The sequence below is a fragment of the Tachypleus tridentatus genome, chromosome 13 (assembly GCF_004210375.1).
Source record: "Tachypleus tridentatus isolate NWPU-2018 chromosome 13, ASM421037v1, whole genome shotgun sequence".
Taxonomy (NCBI): Eukaryota; Metazoa; Arthropoda; class Merostomata; order Xiphosura; family Limulidae; genus Tachypleus; species Tachypleus tridentatus.
In genome coordinates, this window is record NC_134837.1 from 162743132 (window position 1) to 162756040 (window position 12909).

Below are 12909 nucleotides of genomic sequence, written 5' to 3' on the forward strand. Positions count from 1 at the left end.
AAATAAACCAAAGGAATGAGCCATTAAATTGTAGTTCACTCCTCAGATTGGGATCCCTCATCCTACTCCCACATAAAAGTTTGTTCCCACTTGTCAGATTTTGAATTTAGAGTAAAACCAATCAACATACTTCCTTACACGTGTATTATGGATGTCTGTATTTTTCCCTCAGTCATACTCCATTTGTGTTGTGGGTCATGTTGGAGATACTTAAGAATATCCAATGGCAGTTCTTTTCCTTCTACTCTCCCTCAATGTATCATATTTCTGAGGATGTTATTGTACCTGCTGTTTTAGTATTGAGGGAGTCAGTTTCTCTCTGGTAGACTTTTTTTATATATATATATTCTGTATGTTGGGTTCCTGGGTTGATATATAATTTTCTGTTCTTAACATGTGCCCTGTTCCAGAGTCAGGATGATTTGAGATCCCTTTTGGCTTCTTAAAGTTGAGATGAAGCCAGTATGATCCTCACCCTACTGAATGTTGATTCCCAGCCATGTGGGTTTTGGATGTAGTTGACTTGCAAGTGTATCTTTCATGCTGTAGCTACTCTCTACTTGGAGATCAATTTCATTTCTTCTTTTTCCTTATAACAGTTGGATGTGCTTCTCTGTTTTCTGCCCATATATACAACACTTTTCTCAGATATAGAGTGATTGCATTATTGATATTTTGGTGTTTCTAACCATAAAAGTAATTCGTATTTTGTATCAGAATATCTTTAATAATATTGTTAATGTTCTGCTTAAACAACTCTATTTATATCTTTGTAATTACCAGCCTTCCAACCTGTGAAATACAAAAGAGCTAAGTTTTTTGAAAACTAGCTCAAATGTAACTGAGAAAAATATTCTAATTATAATCACAGAAATAGTTTTTTCCTTCCAAAATAGATGTTACAAACCATATTAAATATTCTCTAAGTTAACATTCTTGTTATTAGTAGCTGGAGCTTCTGATATTCTTAGCTAATAGTTTCAACTTTAATTTTCTTCCTCTCTCTCTCTCTCTCTTTGTAATATTATTATTATTAGTAAGGTACACAAGTTTTACCAATTTATTTGGTTACTTGGTTAACATGAGAAAATATAAAATGTGTATAAAGAGTTTCACTGGAATGCTAATAAAATTGAAAAAGATGAATTTTGTGATGGAAGTATTGATTATGTGTGCTTCAGAAAATTAAATGCATCAAAATGTTTGAATAATTAAAGATTTGAGCCAAAAACATAAAAGCATATATTTTGTATTGATTTTAAGTTTTATGTATGTTATATGCTTTTTTTCAGTAACTTATGAATGTGAATCTGTTGCTTTGACTGTGAGTTAAAGTATGATATTTTAGTGATGTTTATATCTTTTTTTTTTTTTTTATCTAGGATCATAAAATGATTCTTTTCTTTTTATTTATAATTACAGATGAGCCTTTCATAAAAACATTTCTCTTTATTCCGGTAGATTTTATTTCATCTCAATGAGCTACTTTGCACTGAAAATCAATTATTTAAAACTTAATTGCACGATTACAACTTTCAGTAGTCATACATACATTTTGCCATTAAAAATATATAAATACTTTCATGTTTTATATATGAGCTTACAGATTTTCAACAGTTGAAATGAAAATATGATATTTTATTGTAGAATTAATTGTATTGTAGGTCATAATGTTCTGGGTGACTGACAACTTTCTGATGCATAAAAATCAGCTCTTGAAGGATGATAGACACAACATTACAAAACTTAGAATGCATTATCAACCAATGGACTGTCACAATAATTCAGAAGTAGAAATTCTTATATCAGATGAGGAAATTATGGAACCAGATAACCTTTCTCATCAACATAGGCATGCCAATTCATCTTCAGTTACTTGACTTGATTGATAGTAGGTGCTGACAGTTAGTTAAGATGAAGTAATTGGGTTATTTAATTGTGCTGTTGATCTTTTTCTAGTGTGTAATAAAAGCACTACACAAAGTTGAAACTAGTTTATCTAAGAATTTCTGGATGGTAATTAGTCACTAATAAAAGTTGTTAAACTATTTCTCTGATCAACCTAGTGTATTTTTACACGTTTGAGACAAGTTATAGTGTTGTCATTTGAAATTCAAAACTATGTAAATTATCGGTTTGTGATGTGTTAGTTGAATGATGAATATGTTGAACCAAGCTGCTAAATACTAATCAGTATTTCACAATGTAAAGAGCAACTTTATCATCCCTATTAAATAAGATTTTGTCTTTAGTGTAACTAAGTAACTGATTATATGTGATGAATGAATCAAATGTTTTATTTATTCCAAAAAATATATATATATTTCAGTGTTGTGTAAGCTAATGCTATATATTTCCATATATATTTTAATCAGACTTTCAATGGCATTTTGATGATGACTGTTATTTGTAATGAATGATAATAAATATTGTCTACATGATTTTAATTTAAGATTTATAAGAAATTTTGTATCGAGCTGCTCATTTAAGAATAGCTAAATCATGATGTATATCACTGTATTACTTAGACTTTAATGAAATGAATTAATATATATTGTAGAACTTTGATCCTTAACTCTTACAAATAATTAGCAGTATGGTACACTTGTGTATTTCCTTATTAAGTTCAGTGTTTTAGATTATTGCACTTCCAAATATTTAATTTAGAGTATCAGAGTAATATATAGAAACATTATTTGATAGGTAGTCAGAGGCATTTATTTTAGCTCTAAGAATTTTTGTTAGTGACAATACATATTGTCATTTCCACATGCAATAAATATTACTCATATCAGTGTTAACAATATATTGTTTTTCTTTAAATTAAATCTGAAATACTTATAACAGTATTTTTTTAATTCAAACATTGATAGTTTTGGTCTTAATATATTTATTGAGAAAACTATGAAGGCAATTAAATTTCCAGTATTAAAAGATCAGTTTTGAGCAATAATTTTTGAAATTAGTGGGACTTGTATTACAGGTTTCCTAAGCAGTTACAGATTACAGTCTTGAGTAGGGGTTCTGAAACTAAGATTGCAGAAAAATAGTGTGTGTCTGTGTGTAACAAATAAACAATATTGTTAAAATACTTAATATCTATATTGTCAGTCAGGATGTTGAATGTTTTTTGAGGCCTTATGTTGAGGAAATTTGGGAACCCCTGATCTAGAATATTGTAAATAGGACTTGTATTGTTTATATTTTTACATCTGAATGATAGTAAAAGTGGGGCCAAGCATGGCTCAGGGTTTAGCATGCTATACTGTGGACTTCCTTTTACTGGCAAAAAGAAAATTGTGCACTACACTTATGGATGCATTATAAGATTGACAGTCAGATCATATCATTAAGTGTTGACTTTTACTCTAATCTGCCATTTAGAGTAAGATAACCCTCAAGTAGCTTTGCATGAAGTTCAACATCAAACAAAGTCGTGATGAAAAGCATTAAATAAATTAAGACTATAGGATTATCTGAAATCATAACTGCACCTAGAAACATATGTTGAGGATAGTAATATTATTTGTTCTGTTTGATAACTGCAGTTTTTATAATTACAAAACAAGTGTCCTTTGGTTTATACATTGTAAGTATGGAAACACCAGACAATATTTTCCATTAAACTTGTAGGATTACTGACATTATTGATTGCTTGACCTACAATTATGATAAATTGTTTGGGTTTACCAAATTACCATATAGAGACAAAGATACAGACTAATTTATAATCATATAGTTTTAACTTGAGTAATAGTCCAACAGCTATGCACATGTATTCAATACCTAGTGGTCTGAAATTCACAAGAATTTCATCCATGTACTTCTCGAGTAATCGCAGTTTGGTAAGTTGATTATAGTGTGAGAGCATCTGTAAATGCATAAGAGTTGAAAATATAACTTTGAATGTATTAAAACATTTTAAGCTGTTATGAAGAGAAAATATAAAATGCAGTGCAAGGTAATGTTAATGTGTAAGAATTACCACTATTACAGTAATATGAAGCTCTTTATGGACATTATTGTAAGAAACAAAAAGTATGCTGAGAAGGAACTTGAAAGTAGCTGGGTGAGTATTTAAGACGTGAAATTTAATTGTGTGAAACATGAGTAAAAAAATATGTATATTCAATGTAAGGTACTGGCTGTCACAATGAACATATATTTTCTGCATTTATTTATTTATATTTATATTAGCTGAGATAGTGGCTCAGAATTATGTTTATTTGTTCAAAAAAAAGTAGAATTTTGGTTTTAACTTTGATTTAAAGTATGGTCAATAATGAAGTATTGATTTTAAATTTTCATGCATAATCTTGAGTTCAAGTTCTTATTTCATTTCATAAGCAGAATATAGTGTGTTAATCATAGATTACCTTATTTCATTCTTCAGTTTTAGAAATTGACAAAGCTGGGCTTTTTTTTTTTTTTTTAGGTATGGGCTGTAAAGTTTTAGCTGCCCATCTAGGATAACATTTTTTTTTCTGATCACCATGTTATACTTGTTCTAGTACGTTGTGCGTTGATCATCATATGCATGCACTAGTATACACAGTGAGGTGATCTCTATCGTACTTGTACTGGTACACACAACAAAGTGATCACTATCGTATTTGTACTGGTACACACGGCAAGGTAATCACAATATTATACTTATACTGGTACACACAGTGAGGTAATCACCATATTATACTTGTACTGGTACACACAGTGAGGTAATCACCATATTATACTTGTACTGGTACACACAGTGAGGTGATAATGATATAAGATTAACTGTTCTCTCTTGTTCTGGAAAAGTAGTATCTTAATGTAAAACTCACTATATGTTAATGAAATACACTTAAAAGATATAGATGTTAAAATCAACCTTACCATGTCATTTGATATATTGGAAACAAGAAGTTATTTCAAAAGGTATCAGGTTGTGTTAACATAACTTGCACATTTCACTCAATAACAAAACTATGAAAATGTGCTAAACATATTGAATAACGGTGAAAAAGAAACCAGTAATAAATAACTTACAAAAACAATTTTCCAACAAATCATTAGGATTAATATACAAAGATTGGGTGCCTTTTTACAAAAAGGTCATAAAATAAGCTCATTTGTGACATATTTGTGTCAAATTCTCAATGGTATACTTCAGATTAAACTTCTAGCTCTTTGACCATTTAATATTTATCATCTGTCTAATTTTATGCTTGACATACATTTACTTTATGTTACCTGAAATATTTTAAGATAATGTTTAAACATATGCCTTAAATTTTGTACACAAATTACAGCTACAATTGTTATTATATGTCTGTATGTATATTTATACCTGTAACATTTATGTACAATTTTCAATGCCCATCTTTTCTTCTATGGATGAAATTTACTTAAATGAACTTTAAAATTTTTTTTTTCTTTTCTTCCTTGGGTAACTTGTAGAATATTAATGTTAAATGTAAGTGAAATAGTAATCATAGTTGATAAAACCTTTTTTTTTAATTTTGTTATTGGAGAATATTGTTTTTGATAATATTTTATTGATGTAAATACAACTGAGGGACCATATTTAATGTTTACAATTTGTTAGAAATTAAAGCTTCCATGAGAAAGTGACTGAGAAAATTAAACATACGTGAATATCAACTTGCTGTGATGATCAACGTGGTTCTTGCCCATTTTAGTATTCTAGAAATCCATATTGTGATATTCACATAACACCCTCAGATTGTTGCAAAAGTGGAAATTGTACACTTTGAAAGACCTAACTGGTAATACATTTTAAGACCTAGATTTTTTTACAGTTTATATTTGTTTTGAAGATTACCATCTGATGATAGAAGGGTTCATTCAAAGTCTTCATGCTAAAAGAGTGCCTTTATGGTAGAAGTATTCCTATTAAAAAAAATTTAACCCTGAGATATTCAAGTGAACCAAATATGTCTGAAAAAAAGCTATCCCTTAAATATCTGATGTTGAAATAAAAGTTGTGATGTGCAATTACTCCTGGACAAAGAATAAACATTTAAGACACTTTTGAAATCTGTTTGAGAGTGCACTTTTGAAATATTCATGCAACAATTCTGTTGGCATTTAATGAGTGTCTTAAAACATTAATTTTGTAGTTCTAATATAAAACCATTGATAAAATGATGGTTTTGTTAATTTGAAAAAAAAGTAAGCTTTTTTAAATTTGCATAAAATCCTGAAAATAAAAAGAAAATTGACCTTCAGAACAGCATATTAATGTTATATATGAATTTTGTATGTATTTGTTCATGTTGTTATAGCAACATGGCAAGATTGCAATCTAACCAAAGATGTATTTCAAAATTATTGTAATTTTATTTGAACAATAAAATAGAATTTTGTTGTGCTTTATCACTGTTATCTTATTTTGTACAAAGTCATGTATATAATATTATACTGTTTGGATGAGTTTGAAGCATGAGCCTAATGGTTAGCATATCAGTTACTATTGAAGGGTTTAGGATTTGAGATATGATGCTGCTGAATACCTCCACTCTTTCAGCTGTAGATTATTATAAAATTTACATTCACTTCCATAATTTGGTTAAAAGAACTGCACAAGGCCCTTGTGGTGACAGGTAGTGCTGGTTGGGTACCTTTCCTCTTGCTAGTAGTTCAGATGTACGGAAGGCTGTAATTAACTCCACGGGTCTCTAACCTCCTAGCCGTTCAGCCCATGTGTACTTGCTGTGTTATTCAGATTAAAACTCCTTTCTGATTGAATGGATGTAATTACTGTTAACTTGCCTGAGGTCCAACAAATGTGTAGTGTTCACAGATTTACTTTTTTATGCTGTAAATTTGAAACCTTAAAAGACAATCTTCTGTCATACCAGAATTTATTTCTTCAAAAAAATATTATTGCTTTTAAATTCTCACTTTTATTGGTGGCAAAAAATTTGTAAGTAGATAGTAGTGATTTCAAGTAGTTTAGAAACTTATTGTGATTTGAATTAAATGTTTGAGTACTTAAATTGTACTCCTTTAAAAAAAAAATCAGCATGTTATATATGACAACCACAATTGATGTGAAATTGTGTTTAAATGGCATGCCCACATTTTGACATTATTTTGTTGTGTGATGCCACCAAAAACTGATCACTTTTTTGGAAAGGTATTTAACTGCCATTCTCTCATACAAAATATTCATACATTTAGGTCATAAGTAGATTTAGAATTTCCAAGATGAAGATATCCCTAGCTCATAGTATCATTGAAAAATGAAGGAATTTTGATCAACTTGGAGCACCAGAACCATCTAGAAAGAGACCAGCAGTGAAGCTTATCCTAGCTGTTGTAAACAAGATGTTGTGTCATTTAGCAGGTGATAGTTCACAAATATAAAGTTCAGTGACAAAAGATATTTATGTGCTTCAGGCAACAGTATGCAACATAATCAAGAAGAGTGTCTATCTTTAAAACAGGGCCAGTTGATTACGGTTTTACAAAGATAAATCTTCTAGTCATGCCTTTTTTGTAAACGTTGCATATCTCAAGGAGCTGAGGAATGAAATAGATGTCCATTCTATTCCATATGAAGATATACCAGTGAAGTCTCCAGATGCAGTACCTATAGATTTCTTGTGATACGACTGTTGATAGCTGTATGATTGAGTTATATGCAATGGAAACTACACTACAGGGCTATTATCAAAACGTACAGCCATCAAATAGAGCATAACTTTTTTGGCATGATTAACAACTGCATTTTGTAAATTTTAATAAAATTATTTATACACTGCATAAACGTTACTTTTATAACTGTGTATGTGTATGATAGTTTCAACAGTAATCATGCAAATATTGATATTTTTATATTAGCTTCTGATAACAACATCAAAAACAAGGGTACAAATCAAGAAATTCTATACAGTTTCAATAACTGGTTAGGACACTGGCCAACTGTCAAAAGGTACATCAGTGGTAATTGGGAAAAAATTGATGATATAGTAACAGGTACTTGAAAAAAAACAAACCAAAGACAACACTTGAAATGGATAATCATTAATATTCGGAATTTTGAAACAAGTTCAAACCATGTGTTCACAGGCTTACCCATGCCAAAACTCTTGAAAGAAATCTTAGCAAAAACCACCTTGTCAATGGAAACATTAAGAATGGATTTACCTGTATTATTACAGACAGCTTCAAGCAATATTTACCATATTAAAGAATATTGTTTGAAAAGTAATACTTCCAATGAAATTATCATACCTGTGGTAGTACTTACAGTAAGTGGGCCAAATGTGCAACACAAATTAAGTTCTCAAACACTGCAAGCATCATGCTTTACAAGCACCTTTCACACATTGTTGAGCAGCAGTTAAATCCACTGTAGAGTAACAAGCAACCAAAGTACTTGAGAAAGTCTTTAGAACAAAATTCCACTTTGTTTGCTTACCTTTTGGTGCTACATTTCCTACTTAATTTTTTATTTAAATATTTTTTGCACTTGTAGATAATAGTTTTGGAAATTATAAAGTAAATACAAAATGTAGATGTCTTGAAGTAAACTTGTAGCACTACTTTACAGGAAATTGTAAATAAACTAGTTTTTGGAAGGAACATTTTCTTTTATAATTGTAATAATCCACTAGATGAAGTGCATCATAATTTATGCTCAAGCTTGAAAATACCTCTTCCAAATAATAGAACAATCCTGATCATACCAGAGTGGAAACTACCTGCTCCCAAATGATACTTCTTGTATTGCAGAAAGATAGAGGAAGCTCCAGTAAGTGGTTTGTAAGCCCATGCAAGTTATCATTAATTTGTTGTGACCTACTGAAACAAGGGAAAAGCAAAAAATTTGCTACTCGGAAATGAAGATCTGGTGACAAGATTAGGCAGTGTTTCTTTCCTGAGTGCTTTACAGTTTATCATTATAGAACTTATGAGATAGCAGGAGGGTGAATTATCTCTGCTTAAAACAAGTGATGATCTGTTATCAACAGTTGACAATCCTGTCTCGGTAGACCAGTGGTAGTCATGTCGATTAACTGTTGTTCTTTTCTGTTGTTGTTGTCATGATTAGTAACTTGTACAAACACTCAAGTTCAGTTATACGTTTTTACTTTTTTTTTATAATTTAAATATTAGATACTAATCACCAACAGTTACTGAAAATGACACAAATGAGATAGCAGTGTTGTAGTGTTTTAAGTGCTTGGAAACACAGTCATGGTCTGCCTTTTATCACCAAGAGGTCTGTATTATATTACTGACTCAGGATGAGAAAGGTTAATTTCTTGTTATCATAGCATGCTTAAATAACTTCTCCAGAATTGTTGTACGCTTTCTGTTAGAACATTCTGCTGGAAACATCATAGCATTACTCACATGAATACCATTTATGACTTCTCTACATTTGATTCACTTCTGGATATTACTTTTCGTTGGTTGAGCCATAGCAACTATAAAATGCAGTACCTTCTCATTATATAACCTTTTAGAACCAGAAATGTGTATCGTTCTAACCCCACTTACACTTTGACAATTGTTACTTTGCATCTTATCTTATTTTCGATCTATGATTTAACCTTTTTCACAGAATGTGCAGTATAGTTACAGAAATCCATTTCCGGAACAGTTTGGAAACTGTAGGATGCAATGAGCAATCTCAGTGCCATTGTTTCTCCACAGGTATATCTTGACATATTTTTATAACAATGTCTTGAAAACAGATGAACAAATTTAATACTGTTTGGCATAAAGACCAGTTTCCTAATTTTCATAGAAGTAAGTTTTTCAGTAGTATATACAATTATAATTTCCTTGGCTTTCCTCATCAGGAGAAAATGAATATATATATATATATTAATGTTTAAGGTTCATAAAAATAAATTGTAGGTCAGAATGAATTATATTTTATAGTTGAATGTGTATGGAAAAGTTTACCACCCTACACTGATTTCTCAGTACTAAAAACATTTTAGTTGTTGGATGACACTTGTTAACTTAAATCTATCTCAAACCAAAATGGCACAAAGGAGCTGGTGTTGAAATGTAGTTTACATTGCATAAGTACACTCGTTGATAAAAAATATTGACACATTCTTTTTGAATGGGGTGCCAGCTTGTCGTTGGTTAACCCACAGCTACCATTATAACCCACTTGGTACTATTATACACCTGAGTGGGTAAAATGTTTTGCTCAAGGACACAACAATGTCATATGCAAGCTTCAACTCCTCAATTTCTCAGCTGAGAGCTTAAAGCACTAACCATTGGCCAACACTGATCATGTAAAACGTATATAAGCCTTTCTATCACTTCCCTTGGAGTATAAATCACCTCAAAAAAGTACCGACACAGAAGCATGACCAAGTTCTTCACAGTTTTTAACCCGAGTCAGAATTAATGCAAGTTAAGGCTATTTACAAATTATTACAAGAACGTTAAAATTTACATGAATATACTTGCCTGAAGATATATCACTTTTTACTTACAAAAGGTTAAGCTAAATTGAACAGTAACACAACTGGCCTATGAGATATGAAATTATATTTTTTCATTGTTATGGTTGTGATTATCGTTCATTTATTATTTTATGTTGTGTGGTTTATCTATGAATTTTCAATGCATTGAAATGTTAACTCACCCACTAGCAAATGATTTGTATTTTAAGTAAATATATGTATACGTATGACGAAACTGTCACCAGCTTCCCTAACAGTTCCATACAGATAGCATTAATGTAGCAAAAATTGTGTCAATTCATGATCTTTGTTGTGAATACTCTGCCAAAAGCGTTATTAAGAGAGAGAATCACGAGAAAGTTAGTGAAGAATATTGTTGAATTATTGCTGCTTGTTACTCGACATTATTATTAATATTGAAAGATATTTTTGTGTTGCTGTATTTTGGAATTATGTTTTTCTTTCTGGTTCTCTTTCATGTTTACATTACTTGAACTAATATTGATATTTATTATGTATGTTCACTAACATTAGTGTCAAGTTATGGTCACACGCATATTTATTAATACTGTTTTGGTAAGTGTTTAATTTATTTCTAAATGTTATTGTAGTTGAATAACTTGTTTTTGTTGTTGAGCCCTAGTTGTAGCTATGCGTTTGTTTTAGACAGTTGCAGGTTACTTAAGCAAATAATTTTAGAAGAGCCAATAATCTAATTTTAAATAGAGTCAAGATAGAAAGCATAAGGCCAAAGAAATTCCAAATTCATCAAGGTATACATGTCGTAAAATATTTAATTAACCAGTCACAAACCTTATCTTGTCTAAAATTACATTATGTATAATAATAAAACTATCACCTAGGGTCAAGCAATAATTCAATAGGCTCTGAATGTTTTCATGCCCTATATTTTGTAGAAGCATGGCCCACTATACTTCACTAAGTTTCTGTTTGACTATTACGTACATATGTGCTGCCCACTGGGAAAAGTTAACCTCTATTATTCTTTGACTCAGCCACATTCATTCCACTACTTTATGTCTGTTATACAAACATAACGCTGGTTCTAGCAGAAAAGAAATAGGAGATGAAACTGCAGAAACTGGTTTCCACACTCGTTTTGACCCAGGTTATTGGACAATAACCCCTAACATTTTACCACGAGAATCACTTAACGCTTACATCGTCTCTTCCTAGGACCTTTTACAAATACAAATTTAGTGCTATCTTGGTACAGTTAGAAGAGTTTCACCATGCGGGTGTTGGTTTTCATCCCTCATATATGGCTTGATATCATCATAATTGGAATACGCCAACATGGTGTCTATGATCAGGATATTCAATAAATAGACAGGGTTTTACCACGTAATGGGACAGTCTATTGCTATTTCCATGTTACAGGTCAGGAAGATGCTGTATGATAAACATTTTTCTGCAAAGGCGTTATCCACTATGGAATCACTCTTCTATATTTCTAAAGTTCCTCAACCATTTCAATAACACATGGTTCACTCTAATAGTAAACTTTACAACATACAAGCAGTGTGATAATGTTTCACGAAGATCTAGAATGACAAGCAGTTCAATATTTGTCATTCAATATCTGCCTTCACGAGCTATAAGTATGTAACTAGAATACGTGATTACAGGTTCTACTCCATCCTGCAAGTGCAATAACTGTTTTGATTCAACTTTCACTGACATCATTACTGCCTAAACTTTACAGTCTTCTTATATGGCTTTTGCCATAGTTTTGACTTAGCTTCCATTAGTTTTCTGGAGCTGTAACAGAAAAATTTACTATTTACTGTTGAGTAAAACCGATAATTTTATGTCCACAATATGGACATTTTTTATGTTGACTCAATATTCCACATGCAAAACAAATACTCTGTTCCTTTCTTCCAGATCTCCACTTCTAACATTGGCATCACCACAACATGTAAATTATATGGATCTTGAATAGCCTTGGCTAATCACTGGATATTAGTGTGATTGCTCTGCAGCATCAATACATGATGGGAGTTGGTTAAATCTTGGTAAGGCACAATGGAGGTACCTAGTAAGGACAACTTTTCTGAGGTACAGCTACTCTACGTTTTTTCTCTCAGACATATTTTTAGTATAAAATACTTTCGTCATATAAAGAATGCACGCTGTCAACACTTGTATTTCCTGTGGTTTCTTTCTTTTTAGGTTTGTGACAATGCGCAATACAGATTAAAATTTCTTTAAATGTTTTATTTCAACTCGGGTAAATTAAATGTTTAATGTTGTGAAAAGTTTCATATCAGAATGTTAATATAAATATATGTATTTGTACATTGCAATTCACACGTGGTGAAAACGTACTTCGCCTTTAATCAAACAATGTAATGCATTTAGAATTACATAGACATCTTAGTGACAAATGCAATTTTTTCAACTTCATGTTCTTGTCAAATCAAACTTGACGGCTTGTTCT

The 12909-nt window shown here is 31.0% G+C and overlaps 1 protein-coding gene across 1 annotated transcript in view; it reads left to right on the forward strand.

The window, feature by feature from the left end:
- LOC143236949 (store-operated calcium entry regulator STIMATE-like) overlaps nucleotides 1-6378 on the forward strand; it is a 42462-nt gene extending 36084 nt beyond the window's left edge. The window contains exon 7 of the mRNA XM_076475666.1: nucleotides 1665-6378. Within this exon, the coding sequence (XP_076331781.1) occupies nucleotides 1665-1880 (216 nt within the window). The 3' untranslated portion in view covers nucleotides 1881-6378. The remainder of the gene's footprint in view (nucleotides 1-1664) is intronic.
- The last annotated feature ends 6531 nt before the right edge of the window (nucleotides 6379-12909 follow it).